Source organism: Microcaecilia unicolor, chromosome 1 (genome assembly GCF_901765095.1).
Source record: "Microcaecilia unicolor chromosome 1, aMicUni1.1, whole genome shotgun sequence".
Taxonomy (NCBI): domain Eukaryota; kingdom Metazoa; phylum Chordata; class Amphibia; order Gymnophiona; family Siphonopidae; genus Microcaecilia; species Microcaecilia unicolor.
In genome coordinates this window covers 212,216,471-212,234,976 of record NC_044031.1, presented here as the reverse complement: position 1 = coordinate 212,234,976, position 18,506 = coordinate 212,216,471, and the positions used below count along the sequence as shown (strand labels likewise).

At 48.6% G+C, this 18,506-nt stretch overlaps 1 protein-coding gene across 1 annotated transcript in view; it reads left to right on the top strand.

Moving 5' to 3' along the window:
- NME8 (NME/NM23 family member 8) overlaps positions 1 to 18,506 on the top strand; it is a 405,852-nt gene that overhangs the window by 330,820 nt on the left and 56,526 nt on the right. Inside the window, exon 16 of the mRNA XM_030207906.1 lies at positions 17,366 to 17,510. Within this exon, the coding sequence (XP_030063766.1) occupies positions 17,366 to 17,510 (145 nt within the window). The remainder of the gene's footprint in view (positions 1 to 17,365; positions 17,511 to 18,506) is intronic.

Below are 18,506 nucleotides of genomic sequence, written 5' to 3'. Positions count from 1 at the left end.
AACTCCAGAGGGACGGTTTCAGGAAGCCCGTTGGTACTGCCCGGGCAGGTCGGGCTCCTCTGCCCCCTCTTCCTTCAAGAGGAACTTCTCCCCCAAGCAGCATTCCTTTCGCAGAGACCGCCGTCCCGGAGGTGCGCCCTCCGGTCCTCCCCCAGGGTCTCGTACCCAATGACGGGGCCCTGGTCCATGGCCCATGCAGATTGGAGGACGCCTGTCCTCGTTTCTGGGCGAGTGGACCAGGGTAACTTTAGACGCTTGGGTGCTGGAAGTCATCAGAGACGGCTACAAGCTAGAGTTCTGCCGACCCTTAAGAGACGGGTTTGTACTCTCTCCCTGCAAGTCTCCGGTCAAAGCTGTGGCAGTGCAGCAGACCTTGGACAATCTGATCCGCCTGGGTGCGGTCGTTCCGGTGCCAGAAAATCAGCTTGGCAAGGGACGTTACTCCATTTACTTTGTGGTACCAAAGAAAGGAGGTTCTGTACGGCCTATCCTCGACCTCAAAGGGGTCAATCGGGCCTTGAAAGTTCGGCACTTTCGCATGGAGACTCTCCGCTCTGTTATAACGGCAGTGAAGGCAGGGGAGTTCCTGGCATCATTGGACATCAAGGAAGCGTACTTGCATATTCCCATCTGGCCTGCTCATCAACGCTTTCTGCGTTTTGCAGTCCTGGGCCGACACTTCCAGTTCAGAGCCCTCCCGTTCGGGTTGGCTACTGCTCCGCGGACCTTCTCCAAAGTAAGGGTGGTCATCGCGGCCTTCCTGCGAAAGGAAGGAGTACAAGTCCATCCTTATCTGGACGACTGGTTGATCCGAGCCCCCTCTTATGCAGAGTGCGGCAAAGCTGTGGACCGGGTGATTGCTCTTTTGAGCTCCCTGGGGTGGATCATCAACTGGGAGAAAAGCCAGCTGCGCCCGACTCAGTCCCTGGAGTATCTGGGAGTTCGATTCGACACCCAAGTGGACAGAGTGTTCCTGCCGGACAATCGGATTGTCAAACTTCAGGCTCAGGTGGACCAGTTCCTAGTAGCCTCTCCTCTTCGGGCTTGGGACTACAGTGGTGGAAATAAGTATTTGATCCCTTGCTGATTTTGTAAGTTTGCCCACTGACAAAGACATGAGCAGCCCATAATTGAAGGGTAGGTTATTGGTAACAGTGAGAGATAGCACATCACAAATTAAATCCGGAAAATCACATTGTGGAAAGTATATGAATTTATTTGCATTCTGCAGAGGGAAATAAGTATTTGATCCCCCACCAACCAGTAAGAGATCTGGCCCCTACAGACCAGGTAGATGCTCCAAATCAACTCGTTACCTGCATGACAGACAGCTGTCGGCAATGGTCACCTGTATGAAAGACACCTGTCCACAGACTCAGTGAATCAGTCAGACTCTAACCTCTACAAAATGGCCAAGAGCAAGGAGCTGTCTAAGGATGTCAGGGACAAGATCATACACCTGCACAAGGCTGGAATGGGCTACAAAACCATCAGTAAGACGCTGGGCAAGAAGGAGACAACTGTTGGTGCCATAGTAAGAAAATGGAAGAAGTACAAAATGACTGTCAATCGACAAAGATCTGGGGCTCCACGCAAAATCTCACCTCGTGGGGTATCCTTGATCATGAGGAAGGTTAGAAATCAGCCTACAACTACAAGGGGGGAACTTGTCAATGATCTCAAGGCAGCTGGGACCACTGTCACCACGAAAACCATTGGTAACACATTACGACATAACGGATTGCAATCCTGCAGTGCCCGCAAGGTCCCCCTGCTCCGGAAGGCACATGTGACGGCCCGTCTGAAGTTTGCCAGTGAACACCTGGATGATGCCGAGAGTGATTGGGAGAAGGTGCTGTGGTCAGATGAGACAAAAATTGAGCTCTTTGGCATGAACTCAACTCGCCGTGTTTGGAGGAAGAGAAATGCTGCCTATGACCCAAAGAACACCGTCCCCACTGTCAAGCATGGAGGTGGAAATGTTATGTTTTGGGGGTGTTTCTCTGCTAAGGGCACAGGACTACTTCACCGCATCAATGGGAGAATGGATGGGGCCATGTACCGTACAATTCTGAGTGACAACCTCCTTCCCTCCGCCAGGGCCTTAAAAATGGTTCGTGGCTGGGTCTTCCAGCACGACAATGACCCAAAACATACAGCCAAGGCAACAAAGGAGTGGCTCAGGAAGAAGCACATTAGGGTCATGGAGTGGCCTAGCCAGTCACCAGACCTTAATCCCATTGAAAACTTATGGAGGGAGCTGAAGATGCGAGTTGCCAAGCGACAGCCCAGAACTCTTAATGATTTAGAGATGATCTGCAAAGAGGAGTGGACCAAAATTCCTCCTGACATGTGTGCAAACCTCATCATCAACTACAGAAGACGTCTGACCGCTGTGCTTGCCAACAAGGGTTTTGCCACCAAGTATTAGGTCTTGTTTGCCAGAGGGATTAAATACTTATTTCCCTCTGCAGAATGCAAATAAATTCATATACTTTCCACAATGTGATTTTCCGGATTTAATTTGTGATGTGCTATCTCTCACTGTTACCAATAACCTACCCTTCAATTATGGGCTGCTCATGTCTTTGTCAGTGGGCAAACTTACAAAATCAGCAAGGGATCAAATACTTATTTCCACCACTGTATGTGCAGCTGTTGGGCTCTATGACGGCCACGATGGAAGTAGTGCCCTGGGCCAGGGCTCATATGAGACCACTACAACACTCTCTGCTGCAGCGCTGGACTCCGGTGTCAGAGGATTATGCTGTGCGCCTTCCCTTGGACCCAGCAGTGCGCAAGGCGCTGAGCTGGTGGCTGAAGACAGACAAGTTGTCTGCAGGGATGCCTCTTGTGACCCCGGAGTGGATTGTCGTCACAACGGACGCCTCTTTGACGGGCTGGGGAGCCCACTGTTTGGGAAGGACAGCGCAGGGGCTCTGGTCTCCTGCAGAGGCAAAGTGGTCTATCAACCTCCTGGAACTCAGAGCCATTCGGTTGGCGCTATTGGAGTTCCTCCCGGTACTGGCGTTGAAGCCAGTACCGGGTCCTGTCGGACAATGCCACGGCTGTGGCCTATGTCAACTGCCAGGGAAGATACCAAGAGCGCCCCTCTAGCCAAGGAGGCCATGAATCTATGCCAGTGGGCGGAAGCGAGCCTGGAACAGCTGTCAGCGGCCCACATTGCCGGAGTCATGAATGTCAAGGCCCATGTTGGGCAGGGTGCTAGACCGGGTGGCAAAGCATCTGGGCCGGATAATCCTGGTGGGTCCGGACTGGCCCAGACGTCCCTGGTATGCGGACTTCATCAGGCTCTCAGTGGACGATCCTCTGTGGCTGCCAGTGGAGCAGGGCCTGTTGCATCAGGGTCCCGTGGTGATGGAGGATCCCTCCCCCTTTGGTCTTACGGCCTGGCTATTGAGCGGCAGCGTCTGAGGAAGAAGGGCTTCTCAGACAAGGTCATCGCCACTATGCTGAGAGCGAGGAAGCGCTCTACTTCTACTGCTTACGCCAGGGTTAGGCGTACCTTTGCAGCGTGGTGTGAAGCAGGCTTACTTTCTCCCTTCGCTGCTCCAATTTCGTCAGTGTTGGCGTTCCTGCAAGAAGGTCTGGAGAAAGGCCTGTCGCTCAGTTCCCTTAAAGTCCAGGTAGCGGCTCTGGCTTGCTTCAGGGGCCGCCTGAAGGGTGCTTCCCTGGCTTCGCAGCCAGATGTGGTGCGTTTTCTCAAGGGAGTTAATCACCTGCGCCCTCCTCTGCACTCAGTGGTGCCTGCGTGGAATCTCAACCTGGTGCTAAGAGCCTTGCAGAAGCCGCCTTTTGAACCCTTGTCGAGGGCATCTCTGAAAGACCTGATGTTGAAAGCAGTCTTTTTGGTGGCTATCACTTCAGCGAGAAGAGTTTCCGAGCTCCAGGCACTCTCATGTCGAGAGCCTTTTCTGCAGTTCACTGAGGCAGGAGTGACTATTCGCACAGTGCCTTCCTTCCTGCCCAAGATTGTTTCTCGCTTCCATGTGAATCAGCAGCTCTGTCTCCCTTCCTTTCGTAGGGAGGACTACCCAGAGGAATACTCTGCTCTCAAATATCTGGATGTGAGACGAGTCATCATCAGATACTTGGAAGTGACCAATGATTTCCGGAAGTCGGATCATCTGTTTGTCCTGTTTGCAGGTCCTCATAAGGGTCTGCAGGCTGCTAAGCCTACAGTGGCAAGATGGGTCAAGGAAGCCATTGCAGCGACTTATGTGGCCGCGGGGAAAGTGCCGCCTATCCAGCTGAAGGCTCACTCCACTAGAGCTCAGGCGGCCTCGATGGCAGAGGCCGGGTCCGTCTCCTTGGAAGAGATTTGCAAGGCAGCAACTTGGGTATCGGCCCATACCTTCTCCAGGCATTACCGCTTGACTGTGGCTGCTCGGGCGGAGGCCCGGTTTGGAGCTTCAGTGTTGCGGTCAGGGATTTCAATGTCCCGCCCTGGGTGAGTACTGCTTCGGTACATCCCACCAGTCTATGGATTGATCAGCATGATGATATGGAAGGTAAAATTATGTATCATACCTGATAATTTTCTTTCCATTAATCATAGCTGATCAATCCATAGTCCCTCCCAGATATCTGTACTGTTTATATTCTGGTTGCATTTCAGGTTCAAGTTTAGTCTTCAGTTCCTGTTCAGGAAGACTTCGTGTTCAAGTTTTTTCAATTGGATTCTTCAAGAGTTGAGACGAGTTTGTGTTACAGTGAGCTGCTGCATTCCTCTCCCCTCCGTTTTACGGGGCTGGATTGAGACATAAATTCTGTCGGCACTCCCTCCCGCTTCGTGCGGCTGTAGGGCAGCTTTGTACTCCTCCCGCTTCGGCGGTGTTAGGGTCAGTCAGCTCCTCCCGCGGTTGCGGTTGCAGGATAAGCCAGATCCCCCCCGCATCGGCGGGGTGGTGTCCCTCCCCCGCTCCGCGGGGATGAGCTGGACGGATTCCCCTCCCCCACTTGTGTGGAGATGAGCTGGGTTAATTCCCCTCCCCCGTTTCGGCGGTGGTGAGCTGGGCAGAGTGTCCCTTTGTGGGTGTAATTCTCTAAGTGCTGAGTCCTGCGGATGGAGCTTGGATATCGACATACTGAGGAGTTTCCGGCAGCACATGACCACATATAGGGAGGCAAAGTTTGCTCTCTATCTCCACCTGCTGGTAGATGGACACAACCCACCAGTCTATGGATTGATCAGCTATGATTAATGGAAAGAAAATTATCAGGTATGATACATAATTTTACCATCTTCCGGTTGGGCATATAAGTTCTGATAGTACCTCTGAAACACTTCAGCGATTTTTCGATCTGTTCGTACTTTAGTACCATCTCCCCTATCTATCTGAACTATGGGTCGTGAACCCCCAGACTGCTTAATCAGATGCGACATAAGTTTCCCAGCTTTATTCCCATGAAGATATTTATTTATTGCATTTGTATCCCACATTATCCCACCTCTTTGCAGGCTCAATGTGGCTTACAATACGTCATGGATACTGGAAATAGAAGAGAATATACATTTGGTTTGACAGAGGGTTTTGGGTTACATGGTGGTGAAATACATGATTGTGTTAAAGCAAGAGACATTATAAGACATTTCTGGATATATTAAAGATTGTACAGTTATCCGTGTTGATCTTTGTGATATATCTTGTCGAAGAGATAAGTTTTCAATAGTTTACGGAAATTGGTCAATTCATGGACCGTTTTCAGGTTACGTGGCAACGCGTTCCATAGCTGCGTACTCATATAGGAAAAGGTAGATGTGTGCATTAATTTGTATTTCAGACCTTTACACTTGGGAGGATGAAGATTGAGGAATGTACTTATAATACCGAATTGATTTCACCGCCCTTTCATGAAGGAGCTCCTGGAGAGAGGATTGAAGCGCGATGAGTGAATTTTTTAACCACTCAGTCGATGTTTCTGCACACTGACGCCGCACCTACACCAATTGTTTTTCTAGGCATAGTATTTCTCTATCTCTCGCCTTATGCTTGAAAGAAGAATAGGCCATTATCTCTCCTCGCAACACCGCCTTCCATATCATCATGCTGATCAATCCATAGACTGGTGGGTTGTGTCCATCTACCAGCAGGTGGAGATAGAGAGCAAACTTTGCCTCCCTATATGTGGTCATGTGCTGCCGGAAACTCCTCAGTATGTTCTCTATCTCAGCAGGTGGTGGTCACACACAGCAGCAGCTCTGGCTAGGCCTCCAAGCCTAATTTTTAGGTTTTGTTGAGTGCCTGGGGTTGAGGGCTCTTCTTGAGCAAGTGCAAACCTGGTGGCGCCAGGTCCCTCCTTTTCTCCCCCCTCCCGCTGACTCCGTTTAAACAAAAAAAAAAAAAAAATTTGAACGTCCTTAAAGGCGTTTATTTCGACGTTTATTTAAACGTTTATTGCAGCTACTCACTGGGACACCAGGTCGTTACAGCTCGGAGCGGACAGCAGGTAATTTTTACCTTTTATAGCGGGCAGGGGGTTCCCCGATTGGTCTCCACGTGGCCTATGGCGTCGGAGGGCGAGGGCGCAAAGAGTCGCTCCCCGGATCGCGTGTGCGCTTCTAGAGGGGATGCGGGGGTCTTAAAGTCTGATTCGCCCTTGTTGGGTGACAGTTTCGTGACCGATGAGTGTCCCGGTCCTTCCTCCGGTGTGGCGGTTTTTCCCGCCATAAACGCCCATCCCCCGCAGCTCGCCTCCGCCATATTGGCCGGCCACGCGGCTCGGACGGCTTCTTCTTGGGCCGCCCTTGAGGTGGGAGACATTGATGCCATGAACGCCCTTAATTTGGGCGACGGCACAAAAGTGGCTAAAGTTAAGCGCCGTTCTTCCCGCGCGGCTCCTTCGCGGAGTGTCGCGCCGGACGCCATCTTGGATGCGCAGCATGTCTCTCCCCCGCTCTTGCGAGCGCCGGTTGAGGGTGCGTCTAGGGCTGTAGCCCAGGCTGCGGAAGTGCACAGTATGCGGGGTTTCTCCCCCGAGTTTGTTTTGCTGCTGCATCAGGCCTTCCTTATGCAAAACGCTGCCCCTGCTCACTCGTCTGGTAAAGAGGTTGAGGCCCCCGGAGGTAAACGCCCTCGGGTTGATTCCCAGGCCTTGGAGGACTTTGTCTCCTCCGATGTAGATGAGGGCAGCGTTTCTGAGTTCTCCCAACGGTCCTTTGCGGATTCCTTGGAGGAGACGGATCCCCGCTCGAATGGAGCGGATGACCCCTCTGCAGCGCGGCTTTAGCTCAGAGGATTTGCCCAACCTGTTAATGCAGGCCATGGGCATTTTGAAGATTTCCTCTCCGGAGGACGTCTCTCCCTCAGCCCCTGTTGGCTCTGCCATTATGCTGGGGACGAAGCGCCCGCATAGAACCTTCCACGTGCATGATGCCATGCACACCTTAATTTCGGCTCAGTGGGATGTCCCGGAAGCGAGCCTTAAAGTGGTTAGGGCTATGTCTCGCCTCTATCCTTTGCCTGAAAGTGAACGTGAGGCCTATCTGTGGCCTACCGTGGTTTCTTTAATCACTGCGGTGACTAAGAAAACGGCGTTGCCGGTGGAAGGTGTCACGGCCCTATAGGACACCCAAGACAGAAGATTGGAGGCGGCCTTAAGGTCGTCCTTTGAGGCGGCTGCTTTAAGTTTGCAGGCCTCAGTTTGCGGCTCCTATGTGGCCAGGGCGTGCCTGACTATGGTGCAGCGGGCTTCCCCCTCGGATCATTCCTTGAGGGCTGATTGGCCGGCCATGGAATCGGGCTTAGCCTATTTGGCAGACTTGCTGTATGATGTCTTGAGGACCTCAGCTAAAGGCATGGCTCAGACAATCTCTGCGCGGTGGTGGCTTTGGCTGAAGCAAAGGTCTGCTGACCACGCCTCTAAATCCCGCCTGGCTAGATTGCCTTTTAAAGGCAAGCTGCTCTTTGGGGTCGAGCTGGACAAAATCGTGACCGATCTCGGCACGTCTAAGGGCAAGAGGTTACCAGAGGTCAGGGCTCGGGCTAGTGCTCGCCCCGGTACCTCCAGAGGACGGTTTCAGGAAGCCCGTCGGTACCGCCCGGGCAGGTCGGGCTCCTCTGCCCCCTCTTCCTTCAAGAGGAACTTCTCCCCCAAGCAGCATTCCTTTCGCAGAGACCGCCGTCCTGGAGGTGCTCCCTCCGGTCCTCCCCTAGGGTCTCGTACCCAATGACGGGGCCTTGGTCCACGCCCCAGTGCAGATTGGAGGACGGCTGTCCTCGTTTCTGGGCGAGTGGATCACAATAACTTCAGACGCTTGGGTGCTGGAAGTCATCAGAGACGGCTACAAGCTAGAGTTCTGCCGACCCTTAAGAGACGGGTTTGTACTCTCTCCCTGCAAGTCTCCGGTCAAAGCTGTGGCAGTGCAGCAGACCTTGGACAATCTGATCCGCCTGGGTGCGGTCGTTCCGGTGCCAGAAAATCAGCTTGGCAAGGGACGTTACTCCATTTACTTTGTGGTACCAAAGAAAGGAGGTTCTGTACGGCCTATCCTCGACCTCAAAGGGTTCAATCAGGCACTTTCGCATGGAGACCCTCCGCTCTGTTATAGCGGCAGTGAAGGCAGGAGAGTCCCTGGCATCCTTGGACATCAAGGAAGCGTACTTGCATATTCCCATCTGGCCTCCTCATCAACGCTTTCTGCGTTTTGCAGTACTGGGCCGACACTTCCAGTTCAGAGCCCTCCCGTTCGGGTTGGCTACTGCTCCGCGGACCTTCTCCAAAGTAATGGTGGTCATCGCGGCCTTCCTGAGGAAGGAAGGAGTACAAGTCCATCCTTATCTGGACGACTGGTTGATCCGAGCCCCCTCTTATGCAGAGTGCGGCAAAGCTGTGAACCGGGTGGTTGCTCTTTTGAGCTCCCTGGGGTGGATCATCAACTGGGAGGAAAGCCAGCTGCGCCCAACTCAGTCCCTGGAGTATCTGGGGGTTCGATTCGACACCCAAGTGGGCAGAGTGTTCCTGCCAGACAATCGGATTGTCAAGCTTCAGGCTCAGATGGACCAGTTCCTAGTAGCCTCTCCTCTTCGGGCTTGGGACTATGTGCAGCTGTTGGGTTCTATGACGGCCACGATGGAAGTAGTGCCCTGGGCCAGGGCTCATATGAGACCACTACAACACTCTCTACTACAGCGCTGGACTCCGATGTCGGAGGATTATGCTGTGCGCCTTCCCTTGGACCCAGCAGTGCGCAAGGCGCTGAGCTGGTGGACGCAGACAGACAAGTTGTCTGCAGGAATGCCTCTGGTGACCCCGGAGTGGATTGTCGTCACGACGGACGCCTCTTTGTCGGGCTGGGGAGCCCACTGCTTGGAAAGGACAGCGCAGGGGCTCTGGTCTCCTGCAGAGGTAAAGTGGTCTATCAACCTCCTGGAACTCAGAGCCATTCGGTTGGCGCTTTTGGAGTTCATCCCGGTACTGGCGTTGAAGCCTGTACGGGTCCTGTCGGACAATGCCACGGCTGTGGCCTATGTCAACTGCCAGGGAGGTACCAAGAGTGCCCCTCTAGCCAAGGAGGCCATGAATCTATGCCAGTGGGCGGAAGCGAACCTGGAACAGCTGTCAGCGGCCCACATTGCCGGAGTCATGAATGTCAAGGCGGACTTTCTCAGTCGCCATACCTTGGAGCCCGGAGAGTGGCAGCTATCTGCTCAGGCGTTCTTGGACATCACGAAGCGCTGGGGCCAGCCGAGCCTAGATCTGATGGCGTCATCGGCCAATTGCCAAGTGCCGTGCTTTTTCAGCAGAGGACGGGACCCTCGATCCCTGGGAGTAGATGCTCTTCTCCAACAGTGGCCGACACAAGAGCTTCTCTATGTGTTCCCGCCCTGGCCCATGTTGGGCAGGGTGCTAGACCGGGTGGCAAAGCATCCGGGCCGGATAATCCTGGTGGGTCCGGATTGGCCCAGGCGTCCCTGGTATGCGGACTTGATCAGGCTCTCAGTGGACGAACCTCTGCGACTGCCAGTGGAGCAGGGCCTGTTACATCAGGGTCCCGTGGTGATGGAGGATCCCTCCCCCTTTGGTCTTACGGCCTGGCTATTGAGCGGCAGAGTCTGAGGAAGAAGGGCTTTTCAGACAACGTCATCACCACTCTGCTGAGAGCGAGGAAGCGCTCTACTTCTACTGCTTACGCCAGGGTTTGGCGTACCTTTGCAGCGTGGTGTGAAGCAGGTTCACTTTCTCCATTTACTGCTCCAATTTCTTCAGTGTTGGCGTTCCTGCAAGAAGGTCTGGAGAAAGGCCTGTCGCTCAGTTCCCTGAAAGTCCAGGTAGCGGCCCTGGCTTGCTTCAGGGGCCGCCTGAAGGGTGCTTCCCTGGCTTTGCAGCCAGATGTGGTGCGTTTCCTCAAGGGAGTTAATCACCTGCGCCCTCCTCTGCACTCAGTGGTGCCTGCGTGGAATCTCAACCTGGTGCTAAGAGCCTTACAAAGCTGCCTTTTGAACCCTTGTCGAGGGCATCTCTGAAAGACCTGACGTTGAAAGCAGTCTTTTTGGTGGCTATCACTTCAGCCAGAAGAGTTTCCGAGCTCCAGGCACTCTCTTGTCGAGAGCTTTTTCTGCAGTTCACTGAGGCAGGAGTGACTATTCGCACAGTGCCTTCCTTCCTACCCAAGATTGTTTCTCGCTTCCATGTGAGTCAGCAGCTCTGTCTCCCTTCCTTTCGTAGGGAGGACTACCCAGAAGAGTATTCTGCTCTCAAATATCTGGATGTGAGACGGGTCATCATCAGATACTTGGAAGTGACCAATGATTTCCGGAAGTCGGATCATCTGTTTGTCCTGTTTGCAGGTCCTCGTAAGGGTCTGCAGGCTGCTAAGCCTACAGTGGCAAGATGGGTCAAGGAAGCCATTGCAGCGGCTTATGTGTCCCTCCCCCGCTCCGCTGGGATGAGCTGGACGGATTCCCCTCCCCCACTTGTGTGGGGATGAGCTGGGTTAATTCCCCTCACCCGTTTCGGCGGTGGTGAGCTGGGCAGAGTGTCCCTTTGTGGGAGTAATTCTCTAAGTGCTGAGTCCTGCGGATGGAGCTTGGATATCGACATACTGAGGAGTTTCCGGCAGCACATGACCACATATAGGGAGGCAAAGTTTTCTCTCTATCTCCACCTGCTGGTAGATGGACACAACCCACCAGTCTATGGATTGATCAGCTATGATTAATGGAAAGAAAATTATCAGGTATGATACATAATTTTACCTTAGCTGCTTCCCAATAAATAATTGGTTGATCTTTGTAGCCCTCATTATGGAGCTGATAATCCATCCATTTTTGCATCAAAAATTCTCGAAAGGTCGTGTCCCAGTATAATTTAGGAGGAAAATGAGAAGTATATGGAGCATCATCGGGACCCTTCAGATCCATCAAACACAAGCATGGTCGGAGACACTATACGCTTCAATTACAGGCAAAACTACAGAGGAAAACAACTCTGATGACAAAGCCAATAATCAATCTGGGATTGTGAGCTGTGTGCCCTCGATAAGTGCATATAATCTCTGTCCATCGGGTTTAAGGTTCTCCAAACATCCAATAAATTCAGACTAAAACATAACAGTGGGATTCCCTTTGTTGCCGAGCCCACCTCTCCCCCAGATCCCTTAGATCTGTCCGAAGCAGGGTCATGAACCATATTGAAATCCCCCCCCCCCCCCATAATGATGGGTATGTCTACGACTCCCACAACCTTACATATTATAGACTTCACCCACTTATGATCATAGACATTTGGTCCGTATACATTACAAAGCAATAGGGTTTTTTTTGTTTACCGAAGCCTTCACTAACAAAAAATCGTCCTTGGGGGTCTCTCCATGTTTGATGTGTCACCAGGTCCAAGCCTTTCCGGAAAAGAACCAGCAGACCAGCCTTACGGCCCACCACTGGGACCTCTTCTACATGTCCTACCTACCAATGCTTAAATTTAGAATGTTCTGTCGATGGCAAGTGGGTCTCTTGTAAAAACGCAGTATCAGCTTTCTGACGATTCAAGGCCTGTATGATCTTCTGCCTCTTAATGGGCGAGGAGACTCCGTTCACATTCCATGACACCAGTTTAACCGGCATCACTTAATAGTAATCAACAAAAACATTTGCAGAAATTCAACCATTAACCTTACCCTCGGGCGGTTGTCCCAGCCAGCAACCTCCGACCAACACCGGACGAAAAAGAATCTTTGGACTCGACAACACACTCTTCATCCACACGCATGACTACCCAGCACACACCCCCAAAAACAAAAATCCCAAATAAAACCCACATACATAACCACCCCCAGCCTAGCACTCCCTTCCCCTTACAACCCCCCCCCCCCCCCCCACAAAACACTATTCTCCCATACCCTTTATCCACCCCTTCAAACCCCATAAATCAAAAATGTCCAATCAACTCTTGGACAAGGCCCTGCGTGAGAAACCCCCCCACCCCCTGGAATACCCAAACCCACCCTCCATAATATTTCAACAATTGAACCAGCATTTATATTGAAACATTAAATTTTCCTGCAAAGTTCCATTGAACCCAAAAAAAAAAAGCACTTTCATCATCTTGTGCAACAACTGAATCCGCAATTCAAACAGCATTTCTTCCCATCAACACCGGGGTACAGTTAGATTTTTAACATACAGAGCAAGGTCAGAGCACGAACTACATTAAAAAAAAAAAACCACACACCTGATTCCTCCTGCAACCGCAACAGGCAATACTCTGAAGTTGCAGTTCAAGTATCTGCATAGCACTCTAGATCATAATGCAAGAACAAAACATATTGCACCATCAAATGCAGCAGCCGTGTCAACAAATCCAGGCATCAATTTGGTCCAACCACTCAAAGATTTTTAGGCATACAGAGCAAAATCAAAGCATCAGCTGCAGAGAGAGAGAGAGAAAAAAAAACAATAAATGTTTCGGGTTTTAGCAGGGCTAGTTACTTTGCAGGCATGCCCACAGAAAAAAAAGCAGCATATTACAACAACAACATATGCAGCGCTCTTTGTGCAGCCATTTCAGATTCCTTGTCTCCAATCCATCCATTTCTTCATCTGTAATTTATCTCCAAATAAGCATAGAACCAGCATTTTGCAGCCAAAGGATGAACTTGTTGAACCCCTCTAATTGCAAGAGGCCTAAAGCAGCAAGACTAGATCACCGAAATCCAGTCCTACAAACGTACATATACAGCATTCCACTTGCAAATGGTGATTTTTTCCATCAGGCCGTATCCATAGAGGTGGGCAAGTCTTTCAGAAAGGCCTGAGCTGCTTCAGGCGAGTCATAGAATTGGGACCATCCCTCCGTAAAGATCTTGAGTCAAGCTGGGTATATCAAAGCAAATTGTGTGTGTCTGCGGTGTAGTTCAGCACATACCGGGCCATAAGCTCGCTACCCGAGTTGAAAAGTCTTGGAAGCACAGCACCTTTTTCTTATCATAGGAAAGAGGGCCTTTAGATCTTATAGCCTGCAGGATTTCAGTCTTGTGAGCAAAATTTAAGATCTTACATATTACCATCCGTGGGTGCGACTCCTCCTGTCTCTTAGGGCCTTACCGATGTGCCCGCTCTATACGGAGCGGGCCCAGCTCCAACCGCAACCACAGGGTAGACACCAGCCACGATTCCAGGAACTGTCTCAATTCCCCTTCAGCAATGCTTTCAGGGAGGCCGATCAAGCGCAGATTCCCCCTCCGAGAACAATTCTCCATATCATCTACCTTATCTTCCAATACTTTCATCCTGCCCTGTAAAGTGTTGGTCAAAGTTGAAAGCTGCAGCACCTGATCTTCAAGATCCGAGACGCGCTGACAATGTGTAGAAAAGTCTCCTTTTAAAGATTCTAATTTCGGGCCGCAAGCTGTTAGGTTGCTGCGACTCTCGTTCTCCTAAAAAAAAAAAATGCCTAAACGAAGAGGGAGATTAGCGGGCAGGGCTTCCCCGCTAACTTTCTCATTACCTGGTCCGATGGATCGTTATTTGAGATCGCAGGGAGTTCACCGTGACGGCGGATCGCTTCCAGAGGTGCGCGCCGGCGAAATGGAGACCGGCGCTCTCTGGCTTTGATATTACTCTTAGCCCCGCCGAACGCACTCCCCCTCCCCAGCCGATAGGCGCCAGTTCCTTCCTTCTGGATTCGACGGGGTCCACTCCCGTAGAGGTTAGGGGCCCAGAAGATCGTCAAATCAAAGCTTCACTTACTACAGAGGTGGGACTGGAGAGCAGTTTGCCCGTGGAAACGTCGCAAACTGAGGGGAGAGGGGCAGAGTGAGGACCGAGACCAGCCTGTAAGGTTTGAACTTCCTAAAGAATTTATGACTAGACCAAAAGATGTGACATTAGAAGCTTTGTGGGACCTGGTTTCCAACCTAGGACAAGTTTTCCTCAAGCAGATAAACGATGTACAGCCTAAAGTTAAATCTCTGGAAAGCAATTTGGTAGAGAAAGATGAACAGATTAAAGATTTGAACGGGAAATTTGTTAATTTGGATCAAAGAATTATGAAGCTTGAAATGGCACAACCTATTATGATGAAAGATTTGACGAGTCTTAGAGATAAAATGGAAACTTGATAATTACACTAAAAATCATAATCTAAGATTTGTCAACTTTCCTAAACTTCAAAATGTTGCTCCTATGGATATGTTGAAACGCTATATGCGTGAACATTTATCAATTCCTGAACAGAATCTACCACCAATGACTATGGTTTATTATATTCCTGGGAAAGGAACCACTCAACCCGAAGCTCCGATGAATGTTTCGCTCTTGCTTGAGACCTCAGATACCGAATTAGCTACTGCAGCTACATTACCAGACAAGAATTGGATCCTTCGTCTGTTTTTCCGAAATAGAGATAAACCCTTTCTGGGTTTAAAAGTTTTATTGTTTCCTGATGTCTCCAAGGAGACACGACGACGAAGGAAACAATTCCTGCTCCTTAGGCCTGAAGTTCTACACTTGGGGGGTACCTTTTTTTTAAGGTACCCCTGCAAGTGTATAATAAAGTTTAAGGAAAAAAAATATGTATTTACAGAGCCGTCTCATGTATCTGCACTCATAACCTCAGTGAAAGTGGATAAGCGTTAATTATAAGTGTTTGCTCTACTTAACAGTACTTGTAGAATTTCTTTTTTGATTAACCTTTAGATATTTTGTCTCCAGTAACTTCCTGAAATCTTGGATCACATATATGGACTTGAGTATAGTTTTCCTGTTAATGTGAAGCTTTTTAAGCCTCACTTTTTTCCTTTTTGTTTTACTAGGTTTACATAATTTGTAGATTACTAGATACTTTTCCTGAACAAGAGGATTGTCTTGTAAAATATTGGATAATATTAATAAAAAAAAAAGATTCTAAATTCCCATCCACTGTATCCAGCTTGTCCGCTACCATATGCAAACGTTTATCCAGAGTCTGCTATTGCCTTCTTGACCTCCGCTACCACTTCAGCCGCCCATGCGGAGCTTACAGAGGAACTCCCAGGGTCTTCTGCCGCCAGTTTAGAATCGTTGTGTGGCGCTTTTTCTTTTTCTCAACGTTGCGACTTCACGGTCATGGCTTCGCATCAAAGTAAGCTGTTTTTCGCTGCCTCGCAGTTTCCCAATCCTTTTCCTTTGTGAAACTGGTTCGGCTCTCAGAATATTGCTCGTGGAGGGTGGGTTAATGCGATCCGGGCCCGGGAGCTCTCTCATTTGTGTCCGCTCTCCTAGCACAACATCACGTGACCCCCATGGTTTTACTTTTTAAACCCAAAGGTTTTCTATGATGGCACTGTGCATATTTGAATTAGTTTTTCTGTACACATTTTGCTTGATATTGCTTTATTTGAAATAAAAAAAATGTTTAAAACACATCTTGTCAACAAGGGGTGGGGGTAGGTGAGGGCAGGGCTAGGCGGGACGGGGAACTGGTCTGCACAGGGCCCCGCAATTGCTAAGACCGGCCCTGCTCAGAAAAAGAAGTTCAAATCTCTATAAGTATTTATTTTCTAGGCAATTTTCAAAGGGAAAGTATACAAAAGACTAGGCAGTTTCAAAGGGAAAATATACAAAGGAGATTAGACACGTACAACACCAATTTTACAGTGCTGCTTTTTACATATATACGTGCAGTGGGATGCATAGACTTGAAGGAGGCATGTTCTGAGCATGATTTTATACTATTTTATACTATTTCCAGGAAAATGGAAGTCAATACAGAATATTTCAGAGATTTTATCTCTGATGTCAACCTGAGATTTGCAAATATTTTATTGATGGGGGACCATAAAATCCATCTAACTGCAAAAAGATCAATCTGATTACCTTTATCGTGAGTAGATCCTGTACCTAGTGCCATATAACCCAGATACTTTAACATGTTATATACCATTTTTGCAGCAGAATCATCTACCTGTTATACCTATTGAAGTGGCGGTAAGGGCTCCTGTTCTAACTCGGCGGTAACCGGGTAGCGTGCAGTGCTGTCGCATTACCGCTGGGTTAGCACTGCGCTAAAAATATAGGCCGATTTTCCCTAGCATAGGAAATAGTGAATGCTTGGGCTGAAACTACCACTGGCACCTGCATTGGGCCGGCGGTAACTCCAGCTTAGCATGGGCTTACCACCGCTTTGTAAAAGGGCCCCTTAATTTGTTTGATGTAATAATTCCTGGGAATGCCCAGTCTGTTTGAATATGTAAGCCACACTGAACTTGGTATGTATGAGGTATAAATGACCTGTATGTGTGAGATATAAATTACCTGTAATGTAATGTTTGGGCAGTCAAACAAACATTACATGTATTTCCTATTTTATAGAGGAAATACATGTGTATTTTAAAGAATTTCCCAGTTGGCATTTACACCTGCTCTAAGTGACACGAGTGTAGGACATTTGTGCTTACCTCTGTGATGTCTAACATTACCTCAAAAATAATAAAAAAACAAAAAGTTCATTTGACTCCTCTTGTATGTATAGTTTTGTAAAATTAGCACATACACAGTGGCGACAAATACATATTTATATTGCAAGATTGGCACTTATACCTGTACATGTAGTTACCGCTGCTTACACATGTAAAGAGTGGAATGATACCTCTTTCTTAGCATGTTTTTTGTAGAATGGCTAGTTCCAGTGGACATGCAGGCAAATGCATATGTATTTGCCAGCATTCTTATATGTGTTCTACCAAAGGTCCTGCATTCACCAGAGCCTTTTCTATAATAGAGCAGTTGTGAACATCCTGTGAAAAATGGAACTTCAAGTCTGTAGGAAAAAATATCCTCAGATTTCAGCAACTACCTACATTTTGAAAACATCCCCCTTAACAACCATGCTAAACTATATTGAATTTCTACGTTTTTTTTCTTAGATGTCATTATGCGCAGGATTAAAGAATCTGGATTTGCTATATCAGATATGAAGGAAATAAACCTAACTCATGAGAAGGCGGCACAATTTTACAAAAATCATGAAGAAAAACCATATTTTAATGAGTTAGTGGACTACATGTCAGAGTAAGTGACCATTCAGTTTTGCAAAATTCTTAAGTACAAAATTGTCATAATATATAACAGATTTTCTGTCCATTGGTTCAATATGGAGATAATTTTCAAGGACATTTACCTATGTAAATTAATGTTTGCACATACTAACAAGTGGTGAGCAGAGTTTGGACATATGAGCATTCTTTGGATTTTCAAAAGCATACCTGTAAATTAGTGAGAAAATTTGATGTATACTAAACAGTCAGATATATGTGTGTGGAGGTTTTTTTTTAAAGAGAAAATAAGTTTGTAGTTCCCCTTTGAAAATTGGTTTAACTGATATGTGTACCGACTGCACAAGTTAGGAAAACTGTTACAAAATTATCTTCCTTATAAGAGTAGAATATGACACTGGCTGGTACATGAGTGATAGTCACCAAGCCTAATGTTTCAAGCATTCCCCAGGGAGAGACATGGGAAGAAGAATATGGATTTTAAACAGAGAGGGATAAGGAAAAACATATAGGCGCTTATGTGTTTTCATAAATAACCCACAAAATTGTCACATGCGTGGATAAACTTCACTCATATGCATTTACATCTGCTTGGGAGTTGGTAGAAACATGCACACACATTTTATAAAATACATACATACTTGACTCCACTCTGTCCCAACTCCTCCCCCGAGCATGCCTATCCTTAGGTCATATAAAAATACTTTATACACACACAACCCCTTTATAAAGCCCTTTTTGCAGGTAAAACAGGGTTTATTTATGAAAGAGAGTTTATACCATTACTCCCTCTGTACATGTATTAACATGTGATTTTAAAGCATATCTTAGCCTTCCCTGAGATTCATAGGCAAGGAGGAAATCCTATCAGAAGATCTGTCCTTTCCAGATTTTGCACAGGTAATGGCAAAATCCATTCAGTTTGATTTGGAGATAGAGTCTATGGATCCAGTGTTTGGCATCTTGAAGTACCTTGGTGCTCCAAAGGAACTGTTAGCATTGCCTGTCCATC